The sequence below is a fragment of the Filicampus tigris genome, chromosome 8 (assembly GCF_054856515.1).
Source record: "Filicampus tigris isolate MCC_2025a chromosome 8, RoL_Ftig_1.0, whole genome shotgun sequence".
In the NCBI taxonomy this organism is placed as follows: Eukaryota; Metazoa; Chordata; class Actinopteri; order Syngnathiformes; family Syngnathidae; genus Filicampus; species Filicampus tigris.
Window position 1 is genome coordinate 2,959,572 of NC_141224.1, and position 16,830 is coordinate 2,976,401.

Consider the following 16,830-nt stretch of genomic DNA (forward strand, 5'->3'; position numbering starts at 1 on the left):
CCCATCCCTTTGCTTTCATCTTTTATCAATATATCAATTTATTACAAAAACAAACATTTTGTTCATGTGTTGAACATTTCATAGACATTTACAGAATATTTATATATTTGTGTCTCTGAGTGATAAAAGTTCACATCATTGGAAAACCCCTGCACACAGAGCAAGCAAAAAGGAGACAGTCACCAAAAAAAGACAGCGCCTTGAAAAAGGCTTCACATACAGCGAGTGTCATATGGGTGTTGAACACAAATAACAGAAAGTTGTCATTTAAAAAAAAAACTTGCCAAATTTCTACTCATTTCAACATTTAAAATGATTTTTAAATATTTATCAGCCCCACAACATTGGGATCAAACTAGACAAAAATTGAGTTGGCAAAACCTTCCAGTTTCAATTGCTTGTCTCAAACACGAAAACAATTAATAATAATATTATTTTTTGACCTCCGTTTTTTTTCCCCATTTGTATCCCAAATACCCTGATTAAACCATTACAGAAAAGACCAATCAAGCAACCGCTCGCACGTCGGTCGGACAAATCACAAATGACGATTCCACATCTCTACTGCAGGACCACAAATAGGACACAAAGAATGGCTTTAAAAATACACAATTCAGTTTTTTTTTTCTTCTTTTAACTTATTGCTGTGTGATGTCTTTTAACATATTTTGTCTACTTTTTGTTTTTTTAACAAAAGGAATACAAAGGGCCCATACGTAGTACAGAGTATTGCAGGGCGACAGAAGAGATTAGTGATCACATCTGAAACAGACTCTTAAAACAGATGATACTTACATACATACATACACACACACACACACACACACACACACACACACACACACACATACATTTGATACATACAGTATGCAGATCCAAAACTAACAGATTGGATACCAAGAAAAAATTGACAAAATAAAACGTGTGTATGTGTGTGTGTACAGTGGAACTTCAAGTGTACAAGGCCAGAGGGTTTTGGTTAAAAACTGCCTCAAATGTCCTATAACTGTTGACCATCATGTGTCACATTGCATCAGATCTTACTGCAAATGGCTGCTCAATTACTCCGTACAGCTCTCAAACGCTGAGCATTTATGGCAAACACAAATCTATTCTTGCATTAACATACTAGAGCAAGACAAATAAACTTTTTTTATTTTTATTATGGTCGGTAGACAAGTAGTTTGTTATTTTGCATGCCAAAGACTGAAGAAACATACCGCTGCTTATCGTCGCTGTCCTGTGAAAAACCTTTATGTCCAATTTTGTAACGTAAAATATTGGGGACCGCTGCCCTGAAGAATTGCACCCAATCAATCTGCCGCCTGCGTGCGTGGTCCCATTTTGGAAGGCCCGTAGCACACCGCACGGTGTGTCTGAACCCGACTTGGACCGACTTGTAAATCGCGCGAGCCTGTATAGACGTTTGAGGCTGCGCCTACAGTATATTGTCCTGTATCACTTACTTCCCTGCATTTGAATGGCTTGGTGGCAGCGTCCCACTTGAAACCTGAAAATGTATTTTTAGAATGTGCATTTTGATTGGCTGTAATATGTGATGTTGCCACATGGCGCGAGTGGAATTGAAATTTCGAGCTGCCGCAAAAACCATCTTGACAACAGTCGCCAAACCTTCTGGACCTTATCGTTGTGCATTTTGTTGTGGCACTAGCGGTATTTTCCCTCCTGTGTTACCTTTCACTGTTTCCAGTTATTTCCTGTTGCAATAAGGTTAGCAGTTTTTCTTTACTCTCTCATTTATCTCTGTGTAATATGTACAGCTTTTCAACCTGTTCAACTTTTTACTTTCCATTTAGTGGGAGCAGCATTTACACAAATGTGCTCAGTAGACCGAAGATTTTGGGTTGGGTTGACTTTGGAGGTTCCACTGTACATGATGAAAATAAATAACTAAAAATGTAAAAAAAATCTTAGTCTGCCCAGAGAAAAACAGAGAGAATATGTAGGTGAAGCCACGTAAAAAACTGTACTGAGTATGAATCAAAGTGATGTAGAAGCACTTCCATGAAAGTAGTGCAGAGGCCTGGCATGGATTTAAAAACGTCCATATGGGCAGCACAAAAAGACCGTGTGCTCGTGTGTGTGCTGACAGTTAAAAAAAAAAAAAAAAAAGCAAACACACCCAGTGCCATTTCCTGAGAGTTATTTAAAAAAATGGATCCATGAAGTCTACATGTTAGAAGTTCCAATGCCTGAGAAGAATCAGGAACATACAAGAACAAAAGGCCATCGTGTGTGAGTGTGTTGGTGATTGATTCACTTTCTGTCTGTTTAGCCAAATGTTTTTTGTAGACAAAATGGCTGCATCCCTTGATTGTTTTGTTTGTTTGTTTGAATCCCACCTCATCTTCTTACCTGGAGTCAGGACCGTCCATGGCTCCTTGTTGACAGTGCGATGGAAGCCAAGCAAAAAGCAAAAAGAGTTGCTCCCAAGAGCAGAAGAGCTGGACGAGTGAAAAGTAACAAAGGGGAAAAAGTGGTGAGGGGTTCAGGAAAATTGGACACCAGCAGTCACTCGTTAAATGAAGAGTACATGGGAATATCAAAGTCATCGCTGTTGAAGCTGCTGGGCTGGTCCAGCATGGACAACACGTCCTGAAAAGAAAGACACACACACATACGGATTAACAGCAGTGGCTGACTATGTTTTTTTTTTTTCCTGCTCAGGTGGGCTGAGCCTATCCCGGCGAACAAGCGCAGAGATGAGCATGTTTGTACGTGCGTACATTTGTATCACTCACAGTAAACATGTCTTGCTGGTTGGCTTGCGCGTGAGGGTGCTGCTCTGCGTTGCTCTGCGAGTGCTGCTGCTGGCCCTGCCACTGGGGCCACACCGCCTCCGTTGCCCGGGAGGGGAACTGCGATTGGGAAGCATCTGGAGCGCGAGAAACAGCCGAGCGTCAACTCGTCAATCTTCCCCGACGTCGTAGCCAAAGAGAGACGCGCATATGAACGCCACCTACCGTAACCGTTTGTGTTGACGCTGGCGCGCGCGTTGATTTGTGAGTAGTTTGCGCCGCTGGTCTGGCTGGGAGCAGCGCCCGTGGGCATCTGGCCAAAAGAACTCGAAGAGCCACCTCCAAATCCCCCCATGGGAGCAAATGGCGGCGACATGGTCTTTGCTGATTGGGGAGCCACTTGCTGCAAAGCGGGGGGACGAGTAACCGATCATTAGACGGAAGGAGGGCTGGGTGATTCATAGATTTCGTGACTTTTGTGAATTTGAGTTTTTCAGGACAACGATAGGACTGCTGCTATAATAGTTTTTAAATCAAATTTTCCACAGATTATAGCATTGATTCACTAATTGGTTATTGGCTATAAATAGATTTTGCATAATTAAACATCAAAATGTGCATGTGAAGGATAGGTATTATTGTTCACATTCCACACACTCTGTGACCAAATGGCACACAAAAAATGTGTACGTACACAAGCAGTATTTAGTCTTTAAACACAATAATAAATGATTGGGAACTGAGGCAAATGGTAACGGCAAAGTGGCTGCCCCAGGAGAGAAGCAGAAAGGCGGTGCATTCAAGGACCACCAACCAAACAGAACATCTCAAACGGACATGAAAAAACACCATCAATAAATTCCACCAAACAACACCTCCAATATTCCACAAGATGGCAGCAAAATCTGCAAATACACAAATGACGGACTGCAAATATGGGTTTGGGGGACGGTGTTACTGTACCTGCGTATTGAACTGTGTTCCGGCGCCTGCTCCGGGACCAGGCCATCCTCCTGCCGGTCCTCCATGGAGGGGGCTGGCGGTGTTGGAAGGGGTGACGGGCTGCGGGCCTCCATTCTGCCGGGACATCTGGGCCAGCATCTGCCCTGCTGAGTGGGCTGGCTGTGCCATCTGTGGCGCCATATTGACTGGCCTGCGCAGTGTGGAAGGAGGCGGGGTTATGGAAAAATGAACGGGCATCAAAGAAGAGAACAAGACGGCACGGCAACATTTATAGCAGCAGCCTGGAAAGCAGCAACAGAGGAAAGAGACCACGAAGCCAACACACTTTTAGCCTGGCGGCATCTACAAGCACTTGAAAGCTAATGTGGTTTACCCTCAAACGCTTTCTTGTGGATTATGTCTTGCAAATGAGACAATGGCATGTCCAAGTCTTGCTAGCTATGATCAGCTCTGCAAAACTTGATAAATCATAAATACATGTTATAGAGCAAATGAAGTCAGTCTAGCAGGGTGTGGGCCCACTGCGATGTCTACTTCAATATTTGGTGAGAGAAAAAAAATGGATCATAGCATAGCAAACACGTTATCGCAAGTTCTTCAATTTCAAAATACCATCTTGTCAAAAACAGTGCCCCGACATTTATTCACTCAAGTGCAAATTGGTGCGGGTGAGGTATTTGTGGAAATATGGTTTCATCATTTGATGATAAGAAATACATTTGGTCAACATCCAACCTGTATGCATCATTGGCGCGACCAGCGTTGAAGTTGTTGACAGCGGGGTAGATTTGGGCTGAGGGCGTTGAGGTGGCCGCCACGCCCTTTCCCTGAACGGGGCCTTGGAAAAGGGACGGCGGGTACAGGTCTGGCTTCTCCAGGCTCTTGCTGTGCTCCGGCCCGGCCGATGTAACCGGCTGAACCGGCATCTGACGGTTACCATATCAGCCATTAGGTCCCAAAAACTCACATTGGCTCAAACTATCATCCGCATAATACATCAATCATACAAGTGTTATCATACATGCTGCATGGTTTGGAACATTCAGCACAATCAAGTACCACAAGCACATCGTCGTCGTCAGGTGGCATCCTCGCATCTTCAAAATCACTACTTTTCAGGAAATAAACATCATCTTGCTGGAGTTGTCAAACACCAAGTTGTTCAAGCGTACTTTATATTGCTAACGCCCGAAGATCACCAGCATCAACACCAAAATCCTGTTCAATCACTAATTTGATACACCAAAAAAAATGGTCTGAATGATTATGGAAAATAATCAAATTGCGATATGAGTTGTGATTTTTTCTCAAGGAGCCGCACACTCACGTCTGTGTGTGTGTGTGTGTGTGTGTGTGTGTGTGTGTGCGCTCAAACTTCGAACACATGAATTGAAGTCAACGGCGGCACGCAGCGACGCCATGACAGACACTTCCTCACACTCACAAATAGACAACACACGTACATGGGGAGTTTTTTTTTCCCCACATGCGAGAAGTTTTAACCATGCGAGGTGAAACGGATCAAGCAAGCTGTAGCTGCGGCAGCATTAGCTTAGCATTCTGTGAATCCCCCTCCCCCGTCAATAAAGTAATGACCCATTTAAACAGCAGCCTTTCACGATTACATAATCGCGTTCTCAAATCGCAATTACATTGTTATGCAATTAATCGTATAGCCCTAATAAAAAAAAAAAACACAACGAAAAAAGGGAAAAAAACACTACTTTAGTATGCCGTCAATGATTAAGCCGCCGTTCTCATCAAAGTCTGAATTTATGCCGAGCTCCAGAGCAGACAAAGAGGCTTTAATACTTCACAAAAGCAAACAACTGCGGTTTTATAATCTTGCCCAAACTCTTTTTCAAAGGTCTAGAGACGTGCGTGATGCAATAAATACAACCACGAGCTGACGAAGCACTGAGGGGCAAATTGGATTCAGGCCACCGACTCCAGCCGGGCTCTTCCGCTGGTCCGCTTATCAATGACTGGATTATTAATAAGATGACTCAAGATTCACCGACAAGTTCGCTGAAGGAGGTGAGTTAATTCATTACGGCAAACTCATGCGCGCCACTGCTCGAGTCGAAAGCGTATTAGCTAAATACTGTTAGTTGACTGCAGCCCGCTCGTGCTTTTGGTCCAAAGCGCACCATGACAGAGATCTTACTCCAAACTGCCTCAGCAAAACATTCTCTTGTTTTTTCCTTCTTTTTGGTGCTTTCAAGAAGCAAGCTGGTTTTTAAATCAGTCAGGTTTGGCCACTTGATAAGGTACAGCGAGGAGTCTCAGGTGCTTTTGCGCACAAAACACCTCAACAGCTCGTATTCCGGATTTTCGAGAGGGGTTTGTGCTTTGTTAGTGGAAGGCTGACAAATATATTACACAGGTCGGTAAAAGAACGCTGATCGCTGAGAATTTGGGGGAAGCCAGCAACCACATAAAAGTCATCTTTTGTTTTATGAAAATGGCCCTGAAAGCAAAGCAATTAGATGTACCGGTACAGGTATGAACGCATCCCGCTTAACAATGATTTGAAAACTTGCCCCAGCCCGTCAATTAAAATGAATTCTCATTTGCTAACATACGCATGGCGGTGAGAAGAAAAATGTGTCTTGAATCCGACGTGACTTTGCGCATATGCTGAAATTGTGCCTAAGAGTAAGAATATTTTCATGTCTTTATTAGTGAACGAAGGCCAATGTGAGGACTTGGCTCCCATGTACACAAAAGTCATTCTGTATTCACTATTTGCGAGGCCAGCGTCTTCGCGGTCGCATTTCATAAAATCTTTCGTGCCAATTGGTCATCATTCACAAAAGAAAGAAGCCATCCTTCGCTGTACCTGTGAGAGCGTTATAGGTCCTGCCTCGTACAGGCCGTCTCTGGCCCCGCCTCCTTCCAGCTCAGCCTGCTGCTGCTGCTGCTGCAATTGCCTGTGAAAGGAAGGAAATGATGAGTGCCGACCACTAAGTACCTTCAAAGTAGCCTGGTTAAGAATCCCACCACACACACCTGCACCTAGTGAGTGATAAACACACAAAGAAAAAAATTCAAGAGCCCACCACCGGTCACCATGGCAACACCAAAGGAGAGACAAGGAGAGTATTAGCTTTACATTCTAGCGTAGCATACGCTGCTACCATGCAAGGACACCTGAATAACTTGGTTAGAAGTAGGGCTGGGCAATTACGTTCCTGGAGTGATTTCCATTTCGGCTTCTCCCGATCACAAAAACATTATAAATCGAAGAAAAACAAGGAATGTGCTGAACAGCGCAGTGCGTGTTTGCAAGTTCCTGCGTAATGGAAAATTAGCATCCAGCTCCGGGAATGATAGTCTATCAAATAGCGAATATTCCCACATCAGCACTGTAGGAACACATACACTGATTATAAAATAATAATGTAATACTCAAAGGCATCTACTATTTGTCCGAATCTGTGAGAAACTAGTTCGATTAATAAATCTCAAACGCAGCTTTCTTCTTGTACTCTTCTGAAGTGAGTACTGCAAGCAAGCGCCTGAGAGGCCAAGCCGCGCACAGCGGGAACCGCCTGTATTTACCTTTATTTATTGCCATTACTTTAATATATTATTGTTTTACTTTGTTATTTATTTTCTATGTTTAAAGTTGAGTTTTGGTAACGAAAGTTTTCAAATGAACGAATAATTATGTTTACTAATTGCGACGGCAATATCAATCAAAAACAATCGTTTTTCTTTCTATACTCGCCCAGCCCTAGTTGGAGGTACACTACAATCCATCTGAAACCGCTTGACATGCATTATCGCTAACACCAGGAATGCTGTCAGGAGGAAGGAGGAGCCCGCCCCGCCCGCCGTCCACCGTGAACAAGTTGTGTGGTCCAGCCTGCTCTCACCTGCTAGCGACCTGGCCCGGGCTAACAACCACAGGGGGGCTGTTTGAGCCATTCTGAGCCAGGGAGGGGGGCAGCACACCCCCTGGGGAACGGATGGGAGTGAGGGGGTCCTGAGTCGCATTTCTATTGAACCCCCCCGCCGCCCCCAGAGGTGGGATATAGGGAGACAGGGATCAGTGTGACATTAGAGGGTGGACAAGTGTACAAGCATGTGCGGACCGGGGTCACGGATAAGCATTTACTTTACGACGGCGACATCATGACATGATTTTAACAAATAGTTAATAGTGTAATTACGTCACCGAATCGCCAGCAGGAAAAACGAAGCTTGCAAAACGCAACTCACTTGACATTGACATTTGTGCAGATGATGTACTCGATCTCCTCGGAAAACGGGTTCTGGAAGGTGAAGGAGCTGGTTCTCATCCAAATCCATTCTCGGGATTTGGAGCGGAACCTGAACATCACGGAAAGTACTTGACCCTTCAGCTTCATCACCTGCGGACACACAGCAGCACGCCGATGTTCATGCAAGTAAGTGCCGGCCGCATGACACTGCGCATCTTAAGAGGCTCTCCAGGAATTTGCCATGGCACCGTTGCAACCAATCATCGAAGCTTTCTGCGCCTGCCACCAAATTACTTTCTTTTGGTGTGAACATCCCTCAGCTTCCAGCGAAAAAAAATCATCTTTAGCCCGTGCAAAGGGCTCCCAAGGGTGTAGCTGCTTGGTTGGCTGGCCGCTGAGGTGGAGCACAAACCAAAGTCAACTAATGACAAATTGCCATAAATGCAACTGTAACAAAGTGCTGCATATAAGATGGAACATAAACGACAAGAAATAAAATAATGATGTTACTACAATCATAACAGTGAAATTATAATTAAATGGATAACTAAAACTAGACTACTGGCTAGACAAATCACTGACTGAAGCCATTTCAACTACATCTGTTGCAAGGGCTAACAGACTGAAGGTGAGTTGGATTAAACAGGCTTGTTTTGTAATAATGTTAGCTGTAGATGAATCACTGATGTGATGGTGCTCACCTGTTGCCGCAATTATATGCTTGTACTCTATTTTATGTTTCGCCACTGCGCGGAAAAAAAATAATGAAAACGGTGGCATTTCATTACAACACTAAACAACACTAAATTGTGAAATATTTACTTTTCGTTATTGTGTGTGGGCGCGCAGCAGGTCAGCAAGAAGGTGGAATTAAATAAACAGTATAATTGTAATGATTAAATGATCCCACAGTGGGCACATTGCATACATCTATCTGCCCCCTGATTTCTTATGTAACAACAAAGCGCACACACGCAACACATGTTATCGAGACAAAAGTGTGGCTGCGCATGCATTCATGCACGCTCCACTACATTGCTGGGTCATGTTTCACACGTGACCTTTAACAAATCACACGAAAGGGCAGAAGGCATTAGGAAGCCAGTTATTCATGTGCATTGGGTAAAATAAACCTCAGCGGTGGCGCCACAAGAGGACATGAACAGAAAAAGTGCAAATATTGTTTGGAACTGATGACCAGAAATAAATCCAATTGTGAAAATGACTGAATTACTTTCAATTGTGACAACATGTAAATGTTGACACCAGGTCGCCCCAGTGCGTAATATTATGTCTGCTGCACATTTCTTGAATGTTTGTGTGCATGCGGCCTTCTGTTGGCTGGCGACCATTCCAGGGCGTACCCTCAGTAAGACGCGATTGGATTCAGCCTCCCCACGAGGCTAACGAGGACAACCGCTGGCTACATCAATCGGATGGCTTTTCCAATGTTTATTTCGTACCTGTTGGAAGCTGTCCCGGAGCAAGCCCTGGTCTTCAGGATGGGCAAGTTCTAGAATATTTTTTCCCAACAGTTCCTAAAAGACACAACTTGTGAACTCATGCTACATAATCAAGCTTCAGAGCTATAAAAAAATTGTTTAAAATAAAAAAAAAAAAGATAACATATGAGCTCACGCTCCGCAATTGAGCTCCTGTATTTAAAAAATAAATAAATAAATAAAAAATAAAAAGCCTGTTAGGCCGGGGGCGTGTACCTGAGGCTGGTAGCTGACGGCTGCCACGCAGCGGTGGTCGACAAAAGTGAAAATGCCCTGGCAGTTATGGCGTGAAATGAACTCCACTGGAACACTGATACTGTTGACGTCCATGTCACCTGGACAGCAGGTCACCTGAGGCGGAAATACGCCAACAATTATGAAAGCAACATTTGGCGAAGCCTCGCAACTCAAGCGCTTGCTAACAATAAGAGTTGCATCACAACAGACAAAGGATTTCAAAACCCCGCGAAACTGTGCAAACATCAGACATAACGCGCCTGAGAAAAGTCTGAAGCGTGGCCATGAAGTGATATCTTGTGGTAGATATGCTCATGCTCACAGAACACACGTCTCCACTACCGTCAGAGACTGACTGGAGAGTCGACTAATTCATGCGCGTCGATTCTTAAATGAGGCAGTGTGAGAGATGTAGACGCACACGGCGGGATTCCAACCTGTAGTCTGCCGATGGCAACGAGACAGTAGCGACTCCCCTGAGTGTTGTCCGCTTCACTGTCTGATAAGGACACCCCTGAAACGCAAAAGTGTGCGTCAGCACCGGACAACAGAGTCCAACGGACACGGCATCAACACGTTTCACCTGCAGGCGGCCAGGATTTGATGTATCCCGTACAGTGGACCACCACATACTGAGGCTCGCCCTCCTTGGCCGCACCCAAACCGTTCCTAGTTTGAAGAAGCAGCAAAATGATAGCATGGGCGCCCCCGCCGGCAGGATGCCTTCACATTCACAATCTTGGTTCCAATCACCTGTTTCTATTCCGAAGGAAGTTGAGTCTGTTCATGGACATGGGTTCCACTGGGCACGTGCCACACCTGTAATTAGAACCAACGCAGCATGTGAAGAAATGGCGCATTCAGGTACACCTCTCACTCACTGCACTCACTGCCATCAACGACAAGACACCTCATTCTGCAGATGAAAGATCGCCGGGCTCCCATCGTCATCCTGGCGGAGGACTGCTGGCTCTCCTTCTTCACTGTCCCGGTTTTCAAGTCCAACATCCTCCCTTTGAAGGAGCACAATCCAAGGCCATCAACACCCCGGCTCCTTGGACACGACGAGAGCGTTCCCGCTTTGTGCTGGGCATACCTGTGTTGTTGTTCTCCGCCGTGGACAGCTGCTCCCTGAGCTTCTCCGTGTCGTCGGGGTGCAGCTGCTCGTAGAGGGACGAGCCCAGCCAGTCGGACTGCGACTGGTTCAGGACGGGCGTCAGCGAGTCCGACACGTAAACGATGCGACCCGTCTCGCACGACACCACGAACAGGAAGCCATCGGCCGCCTCCAGGATGAGGTGCTTGAGCTCCTGCAGACAAACGGCATCAGGCTACCGATTCAAACGCAGCGAAAAGCGTTTCAACTTGCACAGTACATGGAATTTAACTGCAATGAAAATCCAAAGCTATGAGCTAACTGTTCTTTTAAGTAAATTATTTTTTCCCCTATTCATTTGAGACCCAAGTGTTACGAGCATGATCAAGGATCTAAAAGTCGTAACTCACTCAAGGAAGCACTGTATACATACGCAGACAAAGGGGATTCAAAGACTTGAACTTTTTTATCTGTGGAAAAAAAAAAAAAAATCCTGCATTCCTGTTTATACTGCAGTAAGCTTGCAACCCTGCTATTTCGTGGATTTTTTTTGTCTATAATTTTGTTCTGCTTCCTGCTTATTTTGGGTGTGATTCCACTATCGGCCACTAGATGGTGGCGCACTATTTTGTTGAACACTAAATTTGAAGGAGTGAAAACAGGAAGGAGGCCTAGTTCAAACTAGTCCGATTTTTTTTTTTTACAATTACTGTATGCCAAATCCTCCTTGCTCCCTCTCCATGTATTAAATGCTTTGAAATGTGTATTTTTTTTAAAAATTGTGTTAAAAGATAAGTGCTGTATATGCTATAGAAACCTGCTTAGGATCCCTTTATATCATGGATTTCACTTATTGCGGTGCTGGTCCGTAACCCCCAATGATGTAGGAGACTTGACTGTACTTTGTTGTCGTGTAAAAAAAAAAAAAAAAAATTTAAATAAATAAAAAATAAACCCCTGAAAGGTCCCTGGCGGGTTGTCTCAAAAAGCTGAGCAATTGTTTAAAAACAGTCTTCCCCATTTTCAGTGAGCTTGGTGAGCTCGTTCCCCTTCCCTGCCTTCACCTGGTCGGTGAGAAAGGACGGCTTGTAGGAGCCGTCCGGGTTGGTGTTGCCGCTGCCTCTCAGTGACTTCATGTGGGACACGGCCATTCGCAGGATGGTCAGCTTGTCGGGCTTGCGTGCCAGCGCGCTGCACGTGGGCACCATGTCCGACAGCTCCGTGATGTAGGCCGTCATCTTGTTCCGCCTCCGCCGCTCAATCTCGCTGTGGTTCTCCCTGCGGCGAACAGGACAGGACAGGAGGGAGAGCCGGATGGACAACGCGGGAAAGAGTTTAGAGTTAATGTCATGTGCCAGCGGGCCGTCTCTGAGGAAGTGGTGGGAATGACATGATTGAAGAGGTGGTGAATTGCCCCAAAAGAAAGAAAAATAAAGGTGAGAAAGCGAGAGAGTCTGCTCTTTCAATGCCGTGTGTGTGCGTGTGACAACAGAGAGCAAGCGCAGACCAAGAGAAAGAGACAGAGAGCCTGAGGGGAGGAAATAAAGAGAAAAGGGGAGGGATTACCAAAGTGAAACATTGTGCAGTTGTTAGTGAGCCATAACTCAAGAGTGGTCTCACGAGAGACCACCAGTGCAGCAGCGTGAAGATGCGCAGGATTGAATTTGATGACAGTTCCTGTCGAGACAGCCGGTCGGCTTGCAGTCTCGACAAAATGGTTTAGGACACAACCTTCATTCGGCGGTGCGTTCAATTTAGACATGTTGACAAGCAGAAGGAGGAGCCTTCCGCCATACAGCGCCACTTTTTCCTTATCTGCAAAACTCTGATACTCTTCCAAAAACCTTGAAAGAGAGCAACCCGCTAAAACACGCACCTAGCCCAAAGAAAGTATTACAGTGGAACCTCCAACGTGGAACCTCCGATTTACTGTGGTGCCTTGAGAGGTACGTGTTTATTTTGTCCCGTGACCACATTCATAACACAAAGCGCTCATATGGCATATCATCTTTCCCCAAGTAAATGGAAATGCCATTCATCCGTTCCAGCCTCCAAAAATAAACAACAAATTTGGTATGGCTTTTTAATGAGAAAAATAGCATTCTGTAATGTATTTTATAAAACATAGGTAAAAAAAAAATGAAATTAAATAATAATTACTCCGTTTACATGGCATCAATTGAAAGGCCTATTTGCTGATGGCCACCTCGGCTACCAGCGGGCAGTGTACAGACAAATATTCCTGTCACAGAATTGTTACATCAATTCTCCCAGTTTTACGTTGAGTTTGACAGCCAACTTGACCTGGAGTGGCATTAAAACCAGCAGCAGCAGTGACAGTCTTTTTTCTTTTTTTTTTTATGTATTCTAATCATGATACCTCCATTTGTTTAAATTCAGTTATGTTTTTTAACCTTTATACAACAGCAAGTTAACTACTGGATAAGAACTCAAAGTAAAAGTACAAAATTAAACACTAAGTTAAATGTGTGTGTACACATTTCAGTGCTCGTAACGTATTGCGTAGCCTTTCCTACTGTGTTGCAATCAGGGGAAAGACATTGACGTTGACACTCTTGACAGAAAATTGGGGTTGAGCTCCAAATGATCAGCTGTGAAGGTGCCACATGAACGCCATCCATCAACAGACAGAAAGGAAAGAGAACGGCGAGCAGCGACGGCGTGTGCCGACAAGAACAGAAGGCAAATGTGCCGGGTCCCCAACCGCCCTACCTCGCAAAGCGCTCTTTGTCGTTGGAGCCTCCCGTGTCGTCGTCACACCTGATGAAAGAGAGAACGCGCAGACCGCCATCAGATCACAGCTGTCGTCATGGCAGAGCAGAACACAATGTACGCGATGATAAGACTCGAGTACCTGAACAACTTGTTTCCTTCGTCATCGTCAAAATCAGGCCTGCAATCCAAGTGGGAGACATAAAAAATTAGCAGCAACACGTGCAGTAATATTGCAGACAAAAACCTCTTCTGTATTGATCACTAAACATTTTTTGCAGTCGAATGTAATGTAATGAAACACGAGTCCAAGTTAATTAATGAATGATATTATTGATATTTTTTTTAGCACAGTACAGCAGTCCACAGCCTTTTTTGCATGATGGACTGGTTTCACATAAAAACATCTTTCAATGGACCAGCATAGGGGGAAAAAAAAGATTAGAAATACAACAGTTAGGCTGAATGCAGTTGTTGGTAAATGTTTGACTAGTTAACGAGTAGCCGCTCTCTTCTTGTGCTCCACAGATTAGCACGTTGAAGCCAGGCTCCCCAAAAACAAAAACAGCTATTTCTATTTCACTTGTGCTTTTGTCGTATTTGAGGAAAGACTTTGGAATTTTGCAACTTCAGTAAATGACCATGCTAGCAGATTGAGTTTTTGGCAAAATATGCATATCGGAGAAGCAAGCACGTGACAGGACTTGCTCAAATGCTGAGTGTCGTAGGAAAGGCCACTTCAACCGGAGTAAAACGCACCAAGATTTTTGAAAATTGGATGATTGGTGGTTGGAAGACCACATGATAAAAACACGAACGATTAGTTGGGCTCTCAAGCTTGAAACGATGATGCAGGGTTGTAAAGTCAACTTGTCAACTAAGCAGTTCAAGCCTTTTTCCATATGTTGCTATGACGGCAATACACTCAATATTTTAGCCAGTTTTGGCCACACGGGAGGATTTCAATCCCGAATTTGATTTGATAAAAGTTGGGAAATGCAGAAGGCCTCTGACTAAGTGCCTTCTAAGCACACAATTCCGAGTGTCCGGTTGCACACTTACACTGCTCGTCTCTTGCTCCCTTTTGGTAGGACAGCCCCGCCGCTTGCTTGGGCCCCGCTTCCCCCCATGGCCAGATCTGGCTCGGCTAAATCTATTAATAAGCAAACAATGGGGCAGAAACGACAGGTCAATTCTGCACTCAACTACAATGCAGCATTTGGCACAGACAAAGAGAAGAATCGAAGAAAAGCAGCTGATGAGACATGTTGTTCGATACACTCATCTTATGTATGTTTGTGGGATGAAATCAAAACATTTCCGTGTGGATTGGAAAAGATGGCCCAATGCGCTGGGCACCTTGTTCAGTGTATCATAAACATTGGGACATGGGAACCAATTCTCCTCTTTTGGGCTCTAAACGGTAAACACCACCACAATAGATTTGAAATGAAAAAAAAAAACAAGATGTGCTTTTAGGGCAGCCATTCAGCTTTCCCACTTTTGAAGGGACCAAATGGAAGGAGACAAATGAATAATCAGAAATCAAGCTTTGACTTTTCAACACTTAGTGGCAAATCCTTTGTAGTCACGCAGAGCCTGAAGCAGTGGAAGTCATCAACTACAACAAAATGACTGCAACTGTCTTCAGTTTCTGCTTGTGGGATTTTCCCTTCACTTCTGTCCCTTCAAATGCATGCTCAATTGGATTCAGGTCAGGTGACTGACTTGGCCATTGTATAACATTCCATTTCTTTGCTTGCATAAATGCTTTGATTGCTTTCAATGTATTTTTACTTGTTTACTTGTTATTTTTCCAATTCGGTTTACTGTCCATCTGCACTTATGAAGTACTGTTTGATGAATTCTGAAGCATTTGGCTGAATATGAGCTGATACTCAAATTGCCTGAAACGCTTCAGAATTCATCCTGCTGCTTTTGTCAGCAGTCAGAGCATTAGAGGTGTCCAAATCAAATCAATGACTAATTGATTCTCAAATTAACAAATATTTTATTATTCAAGAAATCATTTAACTTCAACTTGTCCAAATCCTCTGATTTCAGCTTGTCAGCTGTAATTATTCTCTGATTTCTGCAGTCCTTCATGAAGCAAACTGATGATCTTTTGTGGGAAATCAAAATAGGTCTTTTGAAAACATTTGCTTTTACTTGACCGAACCAGTTACTGAATCAGTTGCAATGCACTTTAATGCAAAATAAAAAGCCAGACATGTCCACCTGGCAGTTTTGTTTGTGTTGCTCCCTTCAAAAGTGGGAGGCACATATACAAAACGGTTGACATTCCTACAAATTCATTAAATAAACCTTAAATTCTGCAGTTAAAGCAAATCTTGTTCATTTCATTTCAAATACATTTTGGTCATGTAAAGAGCCCCCAAAAACGGCATCACAATATTTATGGAACTGACAGTATGGTGTTCATCTTCATCAACATTAGGTACAAATCAGCAAGACACTGTTTGCATAAAAGCATACAGTACAGTTATCGCTCTGAGCATCAACATTGCACACATATGCTTCACATGTCAAGAAAAACGGCACATTCAACAAACAAAAGTCCAGTTGCCTCGAATCAACCTTTGTGGATTTCTGTGACCACTTGACTGGTAAGAATATACAAGCACGCACAAAAAAAAAAAAAGAAATCACACTTTGCGCAAGCATTGGTTCTTGGTGTTGTGACAGTAAGCTCAAAATGAGTTGAGAAATTGTGCTAGTAGGTGCTCTGACTTGTGCAAGTGCCCTTCTCCTCTCAGCGCTTAGCTTAGCTTCCGAGGCTAGCTTAGACGCCGCTGTCACGCTATCTTGAGCAAAGTGTCCCACTTGACGATTCGGCACAAAACGCGCAGGAAACAACAAGCAGCAATGCCGCTACAATGTCGACGTGACTTTTGTGGCACTTTACCTTGGTTTGAAGATGACATCTCCGTGTGGAACAACATAAACAAACTACTTCGGGGAAAGAAAAAAAAATGGACCCAAATCCCCCGTTGCTCCCTCCCACCCCACAGGCTAGAAGCTAACTCGCACTGCGGCCGAGTTCTCACTGGCACAGCCCTAATGTGTGTTGCAAATACTCGGAGCCATGCCGAGCGCGTTCCCCAGAAGCCCTCGAGGGTTCGAAGGCGAGAAAAAGCCAACGCCGGAGCTCCGTTTGAGGCGTTTTCCCGATTTGTGTCGGCTCTCAACCGTACTCTGGCTTCAAGATGGCGCTCCTAGCTTAGCAAGCTACAAGCACAGTTGTTTTGTTTTCCGCTCCTCCCATTGGACGCCGGGCCGCCGGATACACA

General features: G+C 44.3%; 1 protein-coding gene across 4 annotated transcripts; it reads right to left on the reverse strand.

Annotated features, from left to right (window-relative positions):
• Positions 1-8: 8 nt before the first annotated feature.
• Positions 9-16,806, reverse strand: arnt (aryl hydrocarbon receptor nuclear translocator). Of its 4 annotated transcripts, none has more exons than XM_086037045.1 (20): positions 16,446-16,806; positions 14,582-14,672; positions 13,662-13,700; positions 13,520-13,567; positions 11,851-12,064; positions 10,787-11,000; positions 10,601-10,703; positions 10,444-10,509; positions 10,274-10,359; positions 10,128-10,204; positions 9,670-9,804; positions 9,415-9,489; positions 7,950-8,101; positions 7,604-7,726; positions 6,565-6,655; positions 4,458-4,648; positions 3,723-3,912; positions 2,985-3,162; positions 2,763-2,896; positions 9-2,616 (listed from the first exon to the last, which is right to left on the reverse strand). In XM_086037045.1, the coding sequence occupies exons 1-20, from the start codon at positions 16,480-16,482 to the stop codon at positions 2,533-2,535; spliced, it is 2,328 nt and encodes a 775-aa protein (XP_085893171.1). In that variant the 5' UTR covers positions 16,483-16,806; the 3' UTR covers positions 9-2,532. The 4 variants fall into 4 exon arrangements, with proteins under 4 accessions (XP_085893171.1, XP_085893170.1, XP_085893173.1 ...); XM_086037044.1 differs by having other exon boundaries at positions 11,851-12,314; positions 16,446-16,521; XM_086037047.1 differs by lacking the exon at positions 7,604-7,726 and having other exon boundaries at positions 16,446-16,804.
• Between the last annotated feature and the right edge of the window lie 24 nt (positions 16,807-16,830).